The 17903-nt window shown below is 41.1% G+C and overlaps 1 protein-coding gene across 4 annotated transcripts in view; it reads left to right on the plus strand.

Moving 5' to 3' along the window:
• LOC130907928 (kinesin-like protein KIF13B) overlaps positions 1–17903 on the plus strand; it is a 129488-nt gene that overhangs the window by 66347 nt on the left and 45238 nt on the right. For all 4 annotated transcript variants that reach the window (XM_057823465.1, XM_057823464.1, XM_057823468.1 and 1 more), the window contains 11 exons: positions 2369–2600; positions 2681–2843; positions 2973–3119; positions 3272–3421; positions 10031–10144; positions 10236–10409; positions 10504–10661; positions 14794–14926; positions 15020–15160; positions 17631–17660; positions 17770–17869. In XM_057823465.1, coding sequence (XP_057679448.1) covers positions 2369–2600; positions 2681–2843; positions 2973–3119; positions 3272–3421; positions 10031–10144; positions 10236–10409; positions 10504–10661; positions 14794–14926; positions 15020–15160; positions 17631–17660; positions 17770–17869 — 1542 coding nt within the window. The remainder of the gene's footprint in view (positions 1–2368; positions 2601–2680; positions 2844–2972; positions 3120–3271; positions 3422–10030; positions 10145–10235; positions 10410–10503; positions 10662–14793; positions 14927–15019; positions 15161–17630; positions 17661–17769; positions 17870–17903) is intronic.

Genomic DNA, 17903 nt, shown 5'->3' on the forward strand with positions numbered 1-17903 from the left:
GACCACTTATGTGCACCCCTGAATATAATATAATATAATATAATATCATCAGTATCATAATAATACTGTATTAATTAAATAGATAATAACCAAATAACCATTGCTCAGTTCTTCACAGAAAAAAGCCAGGACATAAATAACTCTATTGAGAAAAAAAAAAAAAAAAGGAAAAAAAAAAAAAAAAAATTATTTATTTTTTTTTTTTTACAATTTTTTTTTTTTTTTTTTTTTTTGTTCAGGGGGCCGGACCAAATGTGGCTGCGGGCCGTATCCGGCCCGCGGGCCGCAGTTTGGGGACCCCTGGCGGAAGTGCTCAAACCAAGCAACAAAGTTCATATACGAAGAAAAGACCCACCAATTTTATCATTGTCCCACTCCAAGCTCAACTGCTGACACCTACGGCACTTTTTTTAAATTTATTTTTTTAAAGATTTAAAACTTTAAAGAAATTAAGGGTGCCATTCATCATGATCTCTCCAAGCGATATCAGTGGTCGTGGTTGGTTTCCTCTATATGTGCAGGGGCACAATTAGCAGTAGATTTATATTTTACAGCAATGTTGCACAGAAAAGGTGTCACTGTTTAATAAATGACTTAAACAGTATTTTTTCTATTTTCAAATATCTTTTTTTTTTTTTTTCTCCGTTTCAACAGTTGTATCGTAGAATGTCATGTATCCAATTTCTGACCAATATATCGATAATCGCTGTATCGTGATATAATCGTTATCGTGAGCCTTGTATCGCGAATCGTATCGTATCGTGAGGTGCCCTGAGGTTCCCACTCCTATTCCAAAACCATGAAAAGTAGCGTGTAAAACTGCTCTACGCTTCCTGCGCCAGAATAAAAGCAATCATCAAAAAACAAAAATCAACATACAGTGGTACCTCTACATTCATTCATTCATTCATTCATTTTCCAAGCCGCTTTTCCTCACGAGGGTCTCAGAGGTGCTGGAGCCTATCCCAGCTAACTACGGGCAGACGGCAGAGTACACCCTGAACTGGTTGCCAGCCGGGCACAATGAGACCTACAACCAATCACTCACACACTCATACCTACGGACAATTTAGAGTGTTCAATCAGCCTACCATGCATGTTTTGGGGATGTGGGAGGAAACCGGAGTTCCCGGAGGAAACCCACGCAGGCACGGGGAAAACATGCAAACTCCACACAAGAAGGCCGGAGCCCGGGATTGAACCCTTGGTACCTCTACATACGAACTTAATTCATTCCAGGATCTTGTTTGTAAGTCGAAATGGTCGTATGTCGAGCAGGATTTTCCCATAAAAATACATTATAATTCCATGAATTCGTTACACTGCCCAAAAATCTGCACTAAATCCTTAATAAATACTCCTGTTACTATTGCAAATAGCTATTACAAAGAGCAAAACAAATAGATTATGAATAAATATCAGAATAATAATAATAATGATAATACCTGTAATAATGTAACGAATCAGGTTCTAATGTGGCGGACTTTTTTTTGCTGTACCTGAACGCACCGCGGGACTGACGTGATGCTGAGCAAGAGAGCGCGGTTCTATTTTACTTCCTGTTTTGATGCTAAAGTTGATGGAAGAAACCTGACAAAGCTGGCAATTTCTTTGACGATGTTACTACAATAAGAATTGTCACCTTAACTTATAAAGACTGGCGAACGGAGGAGGACCACCGGCCGAGATCGACATTCTACGGCCCTATTGTCGACCCAGTTCATGGATGCACACACCATGCTTATATTTTGCTATCATTTACATCTTCATTTCAATGGTAAGCATCACCTTTTCTTGCACTTTGCACCTTTCCTGCACTAACCTTTTTGGATCCCGTGTTGATTTCTCTCACAAGAAAATCAGCCATGAGTCCGTCTTCCGGCAAAACAAAGAAACTGTGGCGCTGTCAAAAATGATCATATTTCGAGTATGTCATCGGATGTTGAAACAAATGACTAGTCAAATTTTACGTCGGATCTCGAAAAGATCGTGTGTCGAAGCGATTGTATGTCGCGTTACCACTGTACAATCAAATACACATTTCGCCAAAGGGCAGAACAGTCGTATTAATAAAATAAAGTAAAATATACTCTTAGGTACAATAAGGTACCGTTTATGCGACTTAAAAAAAAAAAAAAAATGGCAGATGAGACACAGGCGTCATAAAGTCGAAATCAGGTAAGTCGGGTACGTCGTAACCCAGGGACTAAGTGTACAGTGTTTTTTTTTTGTTTTTTTTGCATTGATTAATAAATATGGTTAAATAGAGAGAGAAAGAGAGATGTTTCCTTGGGAGTTTGTGGGTAATATAGGGGTGGATTGGAAGGCACCATCTGACTTTTCAATGTGATTGTGATTACCTCCTCAGACCCCTTGCAGTCAGTGTTACAGACCCTCGAGAGGCAGCACGAGGAGGAGAAACGTTGCGCCCTGGAGCGCCAGAGACAAATGTACGAGCAAGAGCTGCAACAGCTTCGCCAGCGGCTCAACCCGGAGAGGTCTCCGAATCTCCTTGACTTGTCAGGCTTACCATCTAGTGCTTCCGCCACTGGAACATCACCAGGCTCTCACAAACGTTTGCGACGCTGGAGCGAAGACAGGTGAGGCCTCAATGTGGAATTTTTTCAATTCTTCCATGGTTGACTTTTCAAGCCTTATATTGAATGTTTTTGTCTTCAAGAGAGGCTATGATTACTCGAAGTCTTCGACGTCTGAAAGAGCAGATTGTTCGCGCCAACCTGTTGGCTCAGGAGGCCTGCTTCATTGCAGAGGAACTCAACAAAAGGACCGATTACCTGGTCACTTTGCAAATACCAGCTGCTAATCTGGATGCCAATAGGAAGGTAAAAGGATAATAAGGACTCCTTTGAAGAAATGCTGCATTTTTTTTTACAAAGTAGACATGCAATCTGGTACAAATCATTTTGAATCATAAAATCACATTTATGCCTCCATTCAAAAACATAAATTAGCGCGACGTGGTGCTGAGCGAGCCAGCCATTCAGGTTCGTCGTAAAGGAAGAGGTAAGCAGATATGGGCAATGGAGAAGATGGAGAACAGGCTGGTGGACATGAGGGATCTCTACCAAGAATGGAAAGACTTTGATGAAGACAACCCGGTGAGTCAGAAGAGTGCATCTATGGGTTGTTTGTTATACAGATAGAAATTGACAAGATTTATTCAGAATTTTTCACTGCTTTCAGATGATGCGGGCAAGTTGATTGAATACAATTTTTTTGTATGTTTTGTATCGTTTTGTTTGAAACACAGGTGATGCGGTCTTATTTCAAACGGGCTGACCCATTTTTTGATGAGCAGGAGAACCACAGTCTGATTGGGGTGGCCAATGTTTTTCTGGCTTGTCTGTTTTATGATGTAAAACTACAATACGCAGTTCCCATCATCAACCAGAAGGGAGAGGTAAGTCTTACCCGGTAACACACTAGAAACGTCAACTTCGCATCAACGATTCCGCCCCGATAACGCAGTGAAACGTGGACGTTAAAGTCAATCAGTCAGTGCAGACCAGTCGCAGTGCGGCCGTGTGTTGGACGCGTCCCAGAAGCGCTCAATGCGTCGCACGCGAAAAGAACGGCAGAGTTTGTTTTTTGACGCGAGACGCGGCCCTCCTGCGTCAATACTACTAGGTAGGATCGGGCATACGGAAGTCATTCGTGTAAAAATACGGTGGATCCGGTCGATTTTCAAAATAATATGCAATCGTAACTTACTGTGAGTCCTTCAGATCTCTTGAGGCGGTGGGTAGATCGGGTCACAGTTTACTTGTTGTTGGTTTACTGCAGGACAGTATCAACTCTGCTTTTAATCTCGGTGCATCAGTACCCCCGTATTCATCTGCTTTTCATCTCGGTGCATCAGTACCCCCGTATTCAATACAAAACCCTCCTACCACAACAAAACAAGTAGGAACTAATATTCACATAGGAACTAAAATTATACTATATCAAATATAGAATATAAATGAGTACTAGATGACATTTGTAAAACATAAATACATAACAAAATAAATGATAGCCGATATAAATAAAATAAATTGAAATGAACTAAATTCCGTATTTTTCGGATTACAAGTCGTACCTGAGTATAAGTCGCACCAGCCATAAAATGCGTGTGAGCGGTCTTCTTCACGTAAGCAAGTGCGAGTGCGCCCTCACGTGGGCGTGAAAGTGCCACAAACTAAAAGCATGCATTTCAATATAAAAAAAGTCAATAATACAATTGAACACACATTGCCAAAGGCAGAATGCTAACGTGGCCATAGCTATTAAGAGTTATTCAGATAACTATAGCATAAAGAACATGCTAACAAGTTTACCAAACCATCAGTGTCACTCCAAAACACCAAAATAACATGTGAAATGATATCATAATGTGTTAATAATTTCACACATAAGTCGCTCCTGAATATAAGTCGCACCCTTAGCCAAACTATGCAAAAAAACTGCGACTTATTGTCTGAAAAATACGGTACCTCTAATTAAATAATAACAATAATACACAAATCCTGATACACAATTTATTAATTTCTGTGCGGTGCTTTAACTTGAGAAAATCAATAAAGCTTTAGAAAAATGTTCATAAGAGGAAAAAAATGCTTGAGGAATTTAATTTGTAAAACACATGTTAAAATCTTTGTCATTGGGATTGCTTTTCGCTTTAGCACACAGGACTTATTTTTTCTTTCAGAAAGAAAGCTGACCAATACGCGGGGTCTGAAAGGCAAATGGTTGTTGTTTTATTATATTTAAAACCCCGCTACTCTCGTGCGATCTTGCAATCCTCGCGTGAACTGATCGAGCCGCTCCACAGACGCGCTGCTCGTAAAACGCGTCCTATGGAAATTGACGCCGAGCGTCACTGGTGAGTTATCGCGGCGGGATCGTTGACGCGCCGTTGACGTTTCTTGTGTGTTACCGGGGTTAGAGTCAAGTAGGGCTGCAACGATTAATTGACTAATCATCAACTAGTTGATTATCAGATTAGTCGACAACAATTTTAACAGATGTTTAGTCATTACGGAGACGTGTTTGACCTGCAAATTGTCCAAATACTCTTTTCTGAGCTTCTAAAAAGTATGTTTTTCATAACATTTGTGATAATATGTCGACTAACAACTAGTTGAGTGACACCCCTTTTATATCTTGAGGGGGTCTGTATCGCTCTTACCGGCACTAATTAACTTTGAGGAGGGTGGCAGGAAACCTGCCACACAAAAAAACAACAACAAGAGTGCTGATTGGTTTACAGCATATGTCACTTCCCCATTCATTATAAAGACGGATGTCGATGCAAACGCTTTACTGCAAATTCTGCAAAGATGGCGGCGCAACAAAAGAGACAAAAACTTTTATCTATGGAGGGGGAAAAAAGCCCGGCATTCACTCGCTGGCGTGAGGACAACTGCCCCCATCGTTTTTCTTTGTTTGGATCGATTATTTATCATCTAACATATCGGGGAAAATGCGAAAGTAACAAAAAAAAAAAAATACAAATAAGCAGGCAGTTATCCGTGACTTTTTTTCAGACACCATTTTTTCCATTCTGACGTAATTTGTTTAAAAGTTTAAAATATGAGAGTGAATAATTTTTTAAAGCCTTTTTTTTTCAAACAAAATATTGGACACTGAATAATGATTCTAAGCTAAAAATGACAGACATTTTGAATAATAAATATAATTCTTTTTATGGCTGGGTTGATTCAAAAGCGGTTGCGCGACGTCTGTAAACGAGGGTTTCCTGGGTAGAAGGGACCAATTAAAAACAGTTCGGGCGCTTAATGGGCCATGAATCTGCTATGCCAGCATATAGACATATTGTTCTACCAAACACAATAGTTGTTTTGGCTTAAAATACAGCAGTTGACTTTATAGAGGGTTGCAAGAGCAGAAATAGCTTTTTCAGTCTTGTCTGTGTTTTCCGCCTTATTCAAGTTTGCTTTTATAAATATATAAGACAAAAAAAGACATTGCTAAATATTCTGATTTCTGTAATCCTCAATGAAAGCAGATGATCTCTGGAAATTATTAAGAATTATATGCAAAATTAGGGCTGTCAAACGATTAAAATTTTTAATCGAGTTAATTACAGCTTAAAAATTAATTAATCGTAATTAATCGCAATTCAAACCATCTATAAAATATGCCATATTTTTCTCTAAATTACTGTTGGAATGTAAAGATAAGACAAGATGGATATATACATTCAACATACGGTACATAAGGACTGTATTTGTTTATTATAACAATAAATCAACAAGATGGCATTAACATTATTGACATTCTGTTAAAGTGATCCATGGATAGAAAGACTTGTAGTTCTTAAAAGATGAATATTAGTACAAGTTATAGAAATGTTATTTAAAACGCCTCTTAATGTTTTCGTTTTAATAAAATTTGTAAAATTTGCAATCAAAAAATAAACTAGTAGCCCTATTCTGTCCTCAATGTGTGTGAGTACACAGATTGACAGATAGCGAACATAAGTTCCAAAAAGAAATCAGACGGTGTGGCAAAGTTGCATGGGCTTTACTGAAGTCATCTCTTTTTGACAGGAGCACGTTTCTTGTATTTTTGTAAAACTGAAAATAACAAGGCAATGTGTCAATAACTTGCATAAATCACAAAATAACATAAAATATACACACACGTGTCCATTTGAGCAGTAGCACTAGCCAATTAGCTCACAAGCATCTAACAATGTAACTGCATTTCACCATATATGTGAACAAATTCAGATACACATCATCAATAACTATCTAATGCTCATGAATATAAACAGGAGCAATATAACTCACAAGCGATGCATGTATTAGACACAAACAGTGTGATGGGGCTATGAGAACTGCCACTGAATACTGGATGCGGACGTTAGCTGGTCTGAATAGCACTGTCTATTAGTGTGAGTTCGCGTCGACATATAATGACGTCAGAAAAGCGCGCTGAAACCCAAATAATCAGCTGCACTGAATCGCCAGCAGAGGGCGACAGTACGACACATCACATATGCAAGTCACACCCAAGCGCCAGCAGAGGGCGGAAAAACTCCATAAAACACAATTAACAAGTTGGCCTTTCACTGTACTGACATTTAAATCTGTCTGAGCGGGCCTAGTGCGTTAATTGCGTCAAATATTTTAACGTGATTAATTAAAAAAATTAATTAACGCCCGTTAACGCGATAATTTTGACAGCCCTATGCAAAATATATGCATTTGTGTTGGAAACCTATGATACTTTGACATCGTTACATTATATTCACAAACCTTTCTCAACAGATAGATTTTGGGTCCAATGCACATTTCCCGCGAAAATGTATAATAACAATAATGTACCTGTAAAAGTAAAAGTAACAGCATGACCCGATTTGTCAACTAATCGGCCAAATTATGGCGATGGTCAGGGGCATCACTAGACCGAATACAATACTGAGGCACTGGCGAGCGATTAAAGTTTATTTTTAGCACTTATCTACCATGAAAAGTCAGAAATAGCGGTTTAAATTATTTATAATAGAACAAAAACACAAATTTCTTTAAAAAAAGAAGATATGTTTTGGTTTTTCAGTCATCAGTATTCAAAATCAAAATTGGGACATCCCTTGTTGATAGTCAATTCACCTCTACTCATGCTCATCAACTTCCATTTCTCCTTTACCTCTTCCTACACTCTGCTGCTCTAGTGTTTCTCAACTGGTAGGTTGTGACCTAAAGGTGGTTCATGTTGCCTAGGTGGGTTACCTAGCTTACCTCTCTTATTTCTCCTTGCCTATTTATCCTTATTGCGAGCAAATAACTTTCTAATATCCATTAGCAAGAGTAATGTTGTTTGAGTCAAATAGAAATATTAAAAATAATACATCTTGTTACAGATTACAGGAACTGCAGTAACAAATAAAATGCTTGTAAAACAGCTGGAAATGATGATGAGCACACATACGAAATTATTAGAGGTTATATCCCAAAGCTAGGCAATTAATTCATACACATTGGTTCTATTCATTTTGGTCATATAAAGAAATTGCGATAAAAAGCATCAGTATCGATACAGTTCAAATCTCACATATCATATCAACACAATATGAGACAAAGCTCTTGAGTGAGAGCCTCTCACTAAAACACATATAATTGTCAATGTGTTCATAGCCAGTTAGCTAAAAGACTTCAGCTAATCTACTTCAATTGGCGAACAGCGTAGTTTACCGCAGTTGACTGCCTGATACGTAAATAGTAAAGTTGAACCATTTGAATTTAAAATTCATGAGAATAGGTGACCAAACAAACATCAACACAGAGGTAGAAACGAACAACAAGGATGGGCAGTTTATTTGGCACTAACCTGTAAAACAGGTAGGGAGATGTCATTTGCACCGTTTACTGTATGATTGGCACACGCACCCTAATATTGATGCTGCATTCACATCTTATTGGAGTAATTGAAAAAAATTATTCTCTATTACTTGGTGTGTATAAAAAGCTCCAAACAGTCACTCAACTTATGATGTATCGTTGGAGCATTAAAATAGGCTGCCCTTCTTAGTAGCAACCATGTTTTTATCCCACAATACGACTTTACAACACATCCGAACGATTTTCCAACTTGGGAAGTCAGATCTCCCGACACACATAGACACCGCATATCTCCCGAAAGTGCTTCAAGGAAGTATCAACTCATATGCTTATCACAGCTACGTGCATAAATTACCATATTAAGGAGCCATGTGCAGATGGAGTGAATAGAGTAATATCACCATTTTAAATCGGCGCATGATGTGAAATATGTCTGGCGACGCCCAGGTTTACAAGTATACGCTTTTGCGTTAGAAAACAATGATATAATAACAAGGATATTTACACCAAAAGATATGAACCGGCAACACTTTATTTGACAGCGGCACATACGACTGCCATAAGACCAAATGAACCATCATTGCTTCAAAAAGCTTCATTTGGCCATCACTGCCCGCTTGGGGGAGACATTCAACCTCTGCTGCCACCTGCTGTCAACACTGTTGTTGTCCAACATGCCTCCTAGCATGCATTGCAGCACTACAGATGTAAATAACAATTAAAATTAATGTCCTGTGCTCATTATTTCTTCAGTTACTGTTCCAGTTGTTTAATTAATTGCTAGTTATGGGTTTTAGTAACACTTTATTTGACAGTGGCACCATAAAACTGTCATTACACAATCAAAACTATGACATGACACTGTCATGAGCATTAATGAATGCTTGTAACAGGTGTCATTTAGTGGTGTCCGGCAAATTATCTCACTTTTGAATGGATGTAAAAGATCAGAGCTAGACATAAATGGAGTTAGTGACATAATTTTCCAGATGACACTTCATAACATCTGTCATAAGCATTCAGTAATGCTCATGATAGTGTCATGTCATAATTATCTTTCTTTTTTTCCCTGTCTTTATTTTCCTTTCATGCGTGACAAATCCAAACAAACATACAGCATTCATTTGTGTTTACATTCAGTTCGATAGCGCTGACGGCAATAGTGGCCAATTCCACTGATCTCCTTTGCCTTTCCAGCACTTTCATGAAGATCTGACGAATCAAGTGGGCTCCGAGCCCCTGCAGAAGAATCGCAACCAGCAGTGCAACAAAAAGATGCACATCCTCGATGTCTTCAACTTCGAGTGTAGTCAGACACAGCGGCCGACATTTTCCCCAGCTATCTTCCACAAATCCAGACTTGAAAGTGTTGCCCGGGCATGGGCATTGTCCATTTTACGACGGTCTTATGATGCCCTTGTCAAATAAAGTGTTACCTATTAACCCAAATGAATCAATAAATAAGCCGCACTGCACCATAAGCCACAGAAAAGTACAGAACAAAAAAAGAAAAGAAACAGAACAGAAAAGTAGCGGTTTATAAAATCAGTCCGAAAATTACGGTAGTCGACTAATCGGCCAAATTACGGCAATTAATCTACTATGGTCAAGGCAGAAACATTAAAAATTTTCCCAAAACAAATTCTATATTATTTTTCTGTCAGGTGGCAGGACGGCTTCATGTTGAGGTGTGGCGAGGAACAGAAAGCTCAGAGGAAGAAAGCCCACAACAAAGTAACTCAGATGGAGATGCACAGGAGCGTGAACTCAACTGTGTGGTGAGAACTCTCATGTAATGAGTATTGAAGCATTTTGTGTGGTATGACCTACACAAAAATGAGCTAAAATGCTGATCTGATTTCCTTTCAGGTGAAAATCCTCCAGGCGACCGGTCTTCCTCGTCATCTGTCTAACTTCGTCTTCTGCCAGTATCATTTTTGTGGGCAGACAGAACCAATATTCATCCCTCCAGAGATGTCTCGGTCCCAGTCACCATCTGCTTCCAAAGACCCACAGTGTACAGTTGTTTTTGACAGCTCCAAGGTATTACTTTACTATTTACAACGATTAATGTGAAGTGTCAGGTATAATTCAAGTTCCTTATGAAATGGTTGATTCAAACTTTATTGTATTTTAGGAGTTGTCTGTACCAGTGTCAGAGGATTTTCTGGAGTATTTGTCTGAGGGTGCGGTGGCTATTGAAGTGTATGGTCACAAACAGGACAATCATCGGAGAAACCTGGCACTGTGGGACCTTGGTGTAATTCAGGCCAAAACCCGCTCACTCAGAGAGAGGTTTGCTTTCACACAATTAAATAACAATCACTAATAGAAGGTTCGAACACTGAAACAAAAATAATTAGAGGATATTTTACGAACCACACTTCAATCCACATAAAAGAATGCTAAAACATGCTAAAGCACTTTCTGAGAAAATTGAGTTACCCTCAGACCAAAAAAAAAAAGAAACTAATATATATATATATATATGAATAATGTATATATATGAGTTACCCTCAGACCAAAAAAAAAAGAAACTATATATATATATATATATATATGAATAATATATGAATAATATATGTATGTATATAATATTTTACTACTAATATGAGCAAAACAACTGGAAGTACCCCATCCACCATTGCTGAAGCATCCGCAGCACACAGCAGCGTTGATGCTTTGCTGCTATAGGTGTGCAAACACCCCAGCAATGGCGGCCAACCACTAGAGGGCAACAGACTCAAATCTCTACTCGGATTAATCAAGAGTAGACAGGCATATTGATGTGTCAAGAGGCATTGTCCAGATTGTGGTCTTTAACAAATTATTTCTCTGCGGCCCGGTAGCAAATGCGTCATGGACCGGTACCGGTCCCTAGCCCGGTGTTTGGGGATCACTACCCTACGTTACTCACTACATTGTTCCAAAGTGTCCTTAGATTGCAATATCGGTTCTTGAAATTGGCTTTTATTAAGTAAGTTTCTCCAAAAAATGTGACTTATGCTTCAGTTTAAGTTATTTTCTTCGTTATTATACATTTTTTGACTTGTGCGACCTATAGCCTGAAAAATACAATATACAAAATAGTTAGCCTTGATTGAATATCTCACTTTACCTCATGCAACCCTGTAATTGTGTTATTTTTTTGCTTGTTATTTACATAAGTAAGTGTGCTCTCTTTGTCAGTTACAATACAGAAGCGCCTAGCTTTTACTCCTTACAAAAAGCTAACATGAGTAAATATTTGCAACCATGTAACATTGATTATGCCAAGTATTGTAAATATTAAACAAATCAGATAATAAATGGTTAAAACTGATCTGCGAACTGAGCTAATCAAGCCTACTACAGAGATCCCCATGGTACTTTGCGCTTCAAACTTTTTTTTTTTTTCAATATAAATCGTCGTCTCGCCCACCCGGGCGGTATGGTCCCTCCTTTCAAGCTCGGGTCCTCTACCAGAGGCCTGGGAGCTTGAGGGTTCTGCGCAGGATCTTAGCTGTCCCTAGGATTGCGCTCTTCTGAATGGAGACGTCAGTCGTTGTTCCTGGTATCTGTTGGAGCCCCTAGTGTTCCGATCACTACTGGCACCACTGTTGCCTTCACTCCCCACATTTTCTCCAACTCTTCCTTCAACCCTTGATATTTCTCCAGCTTTTTGTGTTCTTTTTTTCTGATGTTGCTATCGCTCGGGATTGCTACATCTATCACTAATGCTTTCTTCTGATGTTTATCCACCACCACTATGTCAGGCTGGTTGGCCATCACCAGTTTGTCTGTCTAGATCTGGAAGTCCCACAGGATCTTGGCTCGGTTGTTCTCGACCACCTTTGGAGGTGTTGCCCACCTTGACTCTGGGGTCTCCAGTCCGTACTCGGCACAGATGTTCCTGTACACTATGCCTGTTACCTGGTTATGTCGTTCCATGTATGCCTTGCCTGCCAGCATCTTGCACCCTGCTGTGATGTGCTGGACTGTCTCAGGGGCCTCTTTGCATAGCCTGCACCTGGGGTCCTGTCTGGTGTGATAGACCCCAGTCTCTATTGATCTTGAGTTTAGGGCCTGTTCTTGTGCTGCCATGATCAGTGCCTCCGTGCTGTCCTTCAGTCCGGCCTTTTCTAGCCACTGGTAAGTTTTCCCCATGTCAGCTACCCCCTCAATTTGTCAGTGGTACACACCATGCAGGCGCTTGTCCTTCCATGATATCTTCTCAGGGTCCTCCTCCTTACTGAGCTTCTGTTGCCTGTCGATGTCAGGCTCGTTTTTGGCATACAGCTTGATATCATCCATGTAGAGGAGGTGACTGATGGTTGTTCCACTTCAGAACCGGTACCCGAAACCACTCTTGGTGGTGATCTGGCTGAGGGGGTTTAGGCCTACGCAGAACAGCAGGGGTTACAGAGCATCTCCTTGGTAGATAACGCATTTGATGCTCACATGTGCATCTGGCTTTGAGTTGGCTTCTAGAGTTGTCTTCCACAGCCCCATTGAGATCTGGAGGAAGGTCCTTAGTGTCCTGTTGATGGTATACAGCTTCAAGCATTCCAGTATCCATGTGTGTGGCATTGAGTCATAGGCTTTCTTGTAGTCGATCCAGGCAGTGCACTGGTTGGTGCTCCTGGCCTTGCAGTCTCTGCCGACTGCCCTGTCCACCAGTAGCTGGTGCTTGGCTCCCCTGGTGTTATTGCCAATCCCTTTCTGTGCCCTGTGCATGTATTGCTCCATGTGCCTGCTCATTTTAGCCGCGATGATGCCTGATAGGAGCTTCCATGTGGTGCTGAGGCAGGTGATAGGCCGGTAGTTGGATGGTACTGTTCCCTTCTGGGGGTCCTCCATGATGACGACTGTCCGACCTTGGGTTAGCCACTCTGGGTGGGTCCCCGACTTCAGCAGCTGGTTCATTTGTCCTGCGAGGCGTTCATGGGGTGCAGTTAGCTTCTTAAGCCAGTAGGCATGAATCTTGTCGGGCCCTGGAGCTGTCCAGTTCTTAATTTTGGACAGTCTTGTCTGGATGTCTGCTGTTGTGATGACTACTGGGTCTTGTTCTGGGATGTTACGATGTTCTGACTGCAGGTCTGCCAGCCATTGGGTGTAAGTGTTGTGAGACGCCTCTTTTTCCCAGATACTCTTCCAGTATCGTTCAGTCTCAGCCCTGGGTGGATCTGCTATGGTCTTGCTACCCTGCCACTGAGAGTAGACCTTAGCTGGATTATTGGAGAACATAGTATTTATTCTCCTGCGTACCTGTTTAGGCGGCTAGCTAGGGCTGTGTGCCTTTGCTTAGCAGTCTCCAGTGCCTCAGCTGTGGACAGCTTGCTATATTTCTTGGGCAGTTCCTTCTTAGGTTTCACACCTTTGCTCAGCTCTGTTAGGAGGCTAACTTCTCTCTGTGTTGCCGGGATTTTTGCCTCTATACACACACACACACACACACACACACGCACACACACACACACACACACACACACACACAGATGAGCTTTCCTGACCCGATCGCATAGTCTCTCTCTCTCCCTCTTTGTTGGTCAGGCAGTGAGTGCACTGGAGTTGCTTATTAAGATAAACAATGATTGACAACGTTTAATATTTGAAGTTCGGTTGTCTGGCAAGATCAAAACGCCACATGCGTCAAACATCCTTTAACTTGTTAAACAGTTGCTGCGGCAACTCACTGTGTGTAAGTGAGCAGCTGAGCGGATTTGAGTGGACTCACTCAATGAAGCATTTAATAAAGCCAAGCATTTTTCTGTTGTATTCTTGTTTAAAAATAATTCAGTGGGACAGTAACATGTTTAAAACTTATCATTATTATTATTATATTTGAAGTCCTTAAAAACCGTTCATTACATAAAAGTTTTTTTTTTTTCATTATACTTTGGGAAAGATGAAAAACATTTTCTTATATATCTCTCTCTTTCTAATGCTAAATCTGAATGAATACATTGAACACACTTTTTTGGGGAGGTGGGCGCTACTTGGCGGTTTTTCACTTATCGTGGCGGGTTCTGGTCCCCATTAACTGCGAAAAACGAGGGATCACTGTATTAATGAATATTAGAAAACCAAAGTGAAGACATCAAGAGACAAAATGTCCTCCAATTCTAGGATTATCTACAGTATATACTTAACGGCGGAGTATGATTTTACACGTCTGCATAGATGTGTGTGTTTTTTCCTAAACTTTCTTTGCGTGTCGTGTGCTTGCTCACACATTCTAAAAACAGGAATTTTGGGGTTTTTGAAGACTTTGCTGCTTACACTTGTGATTGTGAGTGCATTGTTGTTTGTCTGTAAGCAGTCTGTGATGATGAATAATAAGTCCCCGCTTCTCAAGCCCTCCTGCTCCCCTGTTTAGAACAAGCAGTAAAAAAAAATAGATGGGCGGGGTAGCAAATCAATTTGTGCTTTTCTCCCATCTTGGCAGGTGGAGCGAAGTGACTCGGCGGGTTGAGCTGTGGGTGCAGCTAATGGAACTAAATGACGCAGGGCAGTTCACACCCGTAGAAGTTCTTCCTGCTAAGGACGTACGCACTGGTGGAATATTTCAGCTCAGGCAGGTCTGTATTTGGTTTGAATTAACTTGGCTGTGAAGGCTACTCATTATATATATATATTTTTTTTTTTCCTTTCTTTCTTACTTTTCCATCTAGGGTCAGTCTCGTAGAATCCAAGTGGAGTTGCGTTCTGTGCCAGACTCTGGCACAATGCCACTCATCTCCATTTCCATCCTCTCTGTGTCCATTGGAGATGTCAAGGTGCAAAATACACCCAAAGGCAATGACTCACACTTGGTAAGGGGATATGATTATATTAATAGTGCAGTAATAGTATTATTTTAGGGACATTGGACTGCATTGATCCTTCGTAATATGCCAACCACCGACTCTTCCCGCTGCCCTTCCTGCTTTAAATAGGACAGTTACTTACACTGTGTTCCAAATTATTGTGCAAAATAGATTTTAGAGTGTAAAAAGAAAATGTTTTTGTTTTTCCATTAAACTCATGAGGGGCATTGTGTCTCATGGCTCCGTACATTATGGACATCAATCTCAGACTCCCAATCTCAGGTGAGCCCAATTAAAGGAAAACTGGTTTCAAGCAATATGGGGAAGAAAAACCGTCTCACTGCTGCTGAAAAGCGTAAGATAGTAGCCTTGCTCAGCGTATGAAAACATTGCATATTTCCCAAAAACGTTGGTGAGATCATCGAACTGCAAAGAAATTAGTTGCTAATTCAGAGCACAGGCAAATTTGTGCAGATAAAGGCAGAATAAAAAAAGACAAAACAAAAAAAGACAATTTCTCACAGGTGTCTGAGATTGATGTACGTGATCTACAGAACTTTGAGACACAATGCCACTCATGAGTTTTAAGTGTATATGACATGACAAATTAAATCTTAAATAGCATTATTATTGGAATTAAAATTATATATTGAGACAATTCGACTATATACAACAATTGGGCATTGCACGGATGATGACAAATACCTCTTTAAATCTGCCGTTTAGCTTCTCCTGTCATTATAGTGCTCTGGCACCTGCTACGACCTTTTGTCACACACAGGGGCGGAGGTAATTGCCTTCACCGATCGGCCAGCCCCCGGCTATGAGCAAATTTGGCTCGTCGTTCCCCTCCTGCGACCCCGGCAGGCAGTCCCGCCGGACCCAGAGCAATGATTGCGGGCGTCCGGCGGGAGTGCTTGTCACCGGGAACGCAGCAGGGGAATAAACGCCAAAAATGGCGCATTCAAGGTGAACTAACCGGCCGACGTCAGAGCGTGTGGCTGCACAAGCCCAAGCCGAGTATAGCGCTCTCTAGGCGGGCACGCGAGCAGGGCCGAGGGGGGTGGGAGTCTCGACACAATTGAGAGCCGGAGACGAGAGCAGGGTGCTCCCGGGCCCAAGCTGAGGATATTGCTCTCCAGGCAGGCAGGCATGCGAGCAGGGCCGAGGGGGGTGGATGTCTCGACACAATTGAGAACCAGAGACAAGAGCGCTAGGCTGCTCAAGCACGGGCGCTCCCGCCTTCACCAGCCGGCGACCAGCAGCTTGTCACACACCATGGTCGCTGGCCAAGGGAAGCGGGTACTCCCGCCTTCTCGGTCGACAGGGAGCATTGTCACCCACAAAATGCAATCCACCTCCTTATTAAAACGTGTACCATGATCCCAGTATTTGACATCAAGTAAAACATGTAGCTTACTTACTTCCATGTCTGTCCAATGGTCCCTGGATTGTCGGATCATTGTTCATGGTGAACACGATCTTTTGGAAACCCAAAAAGGCTCACACTGCTCCCCCTGGTGTAGAAGCAAAAGCCTGCAACACATTGGGCTGGTGTGACCCGAAAAATAAACAAATTGGTCCGCAAATGATCTGACTCCGCAGTCCTTCTGGATACAATAGTATGGCTGTATAGTGAAGATGATCTCATCCCCTGACGTCACATCCGCCTTCTTCCTCAATCCTAGACTGGCCAGAAGTTACCTATTTTCAGGGCACAGGATTCAAAAATTTGAATGAATATATCGACCGATCCCACACACATCTAAGTGGTCCATTTCATTCAGGAGCATAAAATACTGTGTGTAATATGAAATAAACATGATTTCTGGTCTCACAGACTGTACACTTACAGTGTATCACAAAAGTGAGTACACCCCTCGCATTTCTGCAGATATTTAAGTATGTCTTTTCATGGGACAACACAAGAAAGGCCGCAAACAGTTTGCTAAAAACATGTCAACAAAGCACATGGATTACTGGAACCATGTCCTATGGTCTGATGAGACGGGCAGGCTTTCTTGTGTACTGTCTTCAGAAGAGGCTTCCTCTTGGGGTGACAGCCATGCACACCAATTTGATGAAGAGTGCGGCGTATGGTCTGAGAACTAACAGACTGACCCCCCCATCTCTTCAATCTCTGCAGCAATGCTGACAGCGCTCCTGTATTGAGTCACATGACATGTTGGAGGGAAAATGACAAGCAGTACTCAATTTGGACATTTAGGGATGTACATAGTTTCTAAGGGGTGTACTCACTTTTGTTGCCAGGGGTTTAGATAATAATGGCTATATTTTGAGCTGTCTTGAGGGAAATGCGAGGGGTGTACTCACTTTTGTGATACACTGTAAATGGAAAAACAACAGGCATCTTCTTTTTAGACTCTGAAATAAAATTTGCATAATAATTTGGAACACAGTGTGTATATATACTATGTTTACCAAAATATTAATCTAAAAACATTTATTTCTTCAGGCTAAAGATGAAGAAATGGACAGCTACCAAGTAAGTATTCAAGGATTACTCTCACAGATGGCACAGATTCGGTGAAAGTAAAGTGATGTTCCTGCTGAACAGAAAATCAAAAGTTTATTTTGGGTGTGTTTGTGTAAAGGAAGTGGATTTGGAGAGAATGAGAGAACAGTGGTTGGCCACGCTCACTCAGAGACAGGAGTATCTGGACCAGCAGTTGCAGAAAATAGTCTCCAAAGCAGGTACAAATGTAATATTACACTCCACAAAAATGTC

Source organism: Corythoichthys intestinalis, chromosome 19 (genome assembly GCF_030265065.1).
Source record: "Corythoichthys intestinalis isolate RoL2023-P3 chromosome 19, ASM3026506v1, whole genome shotgun sequence".
Taxonomy (NCBI): Eukaryota; Metazoa; Chordata; class Actinopteri; order Syngnathiformes; family Syngnathidae; genus Corythoichthys; species Corythoichthys intestinalis.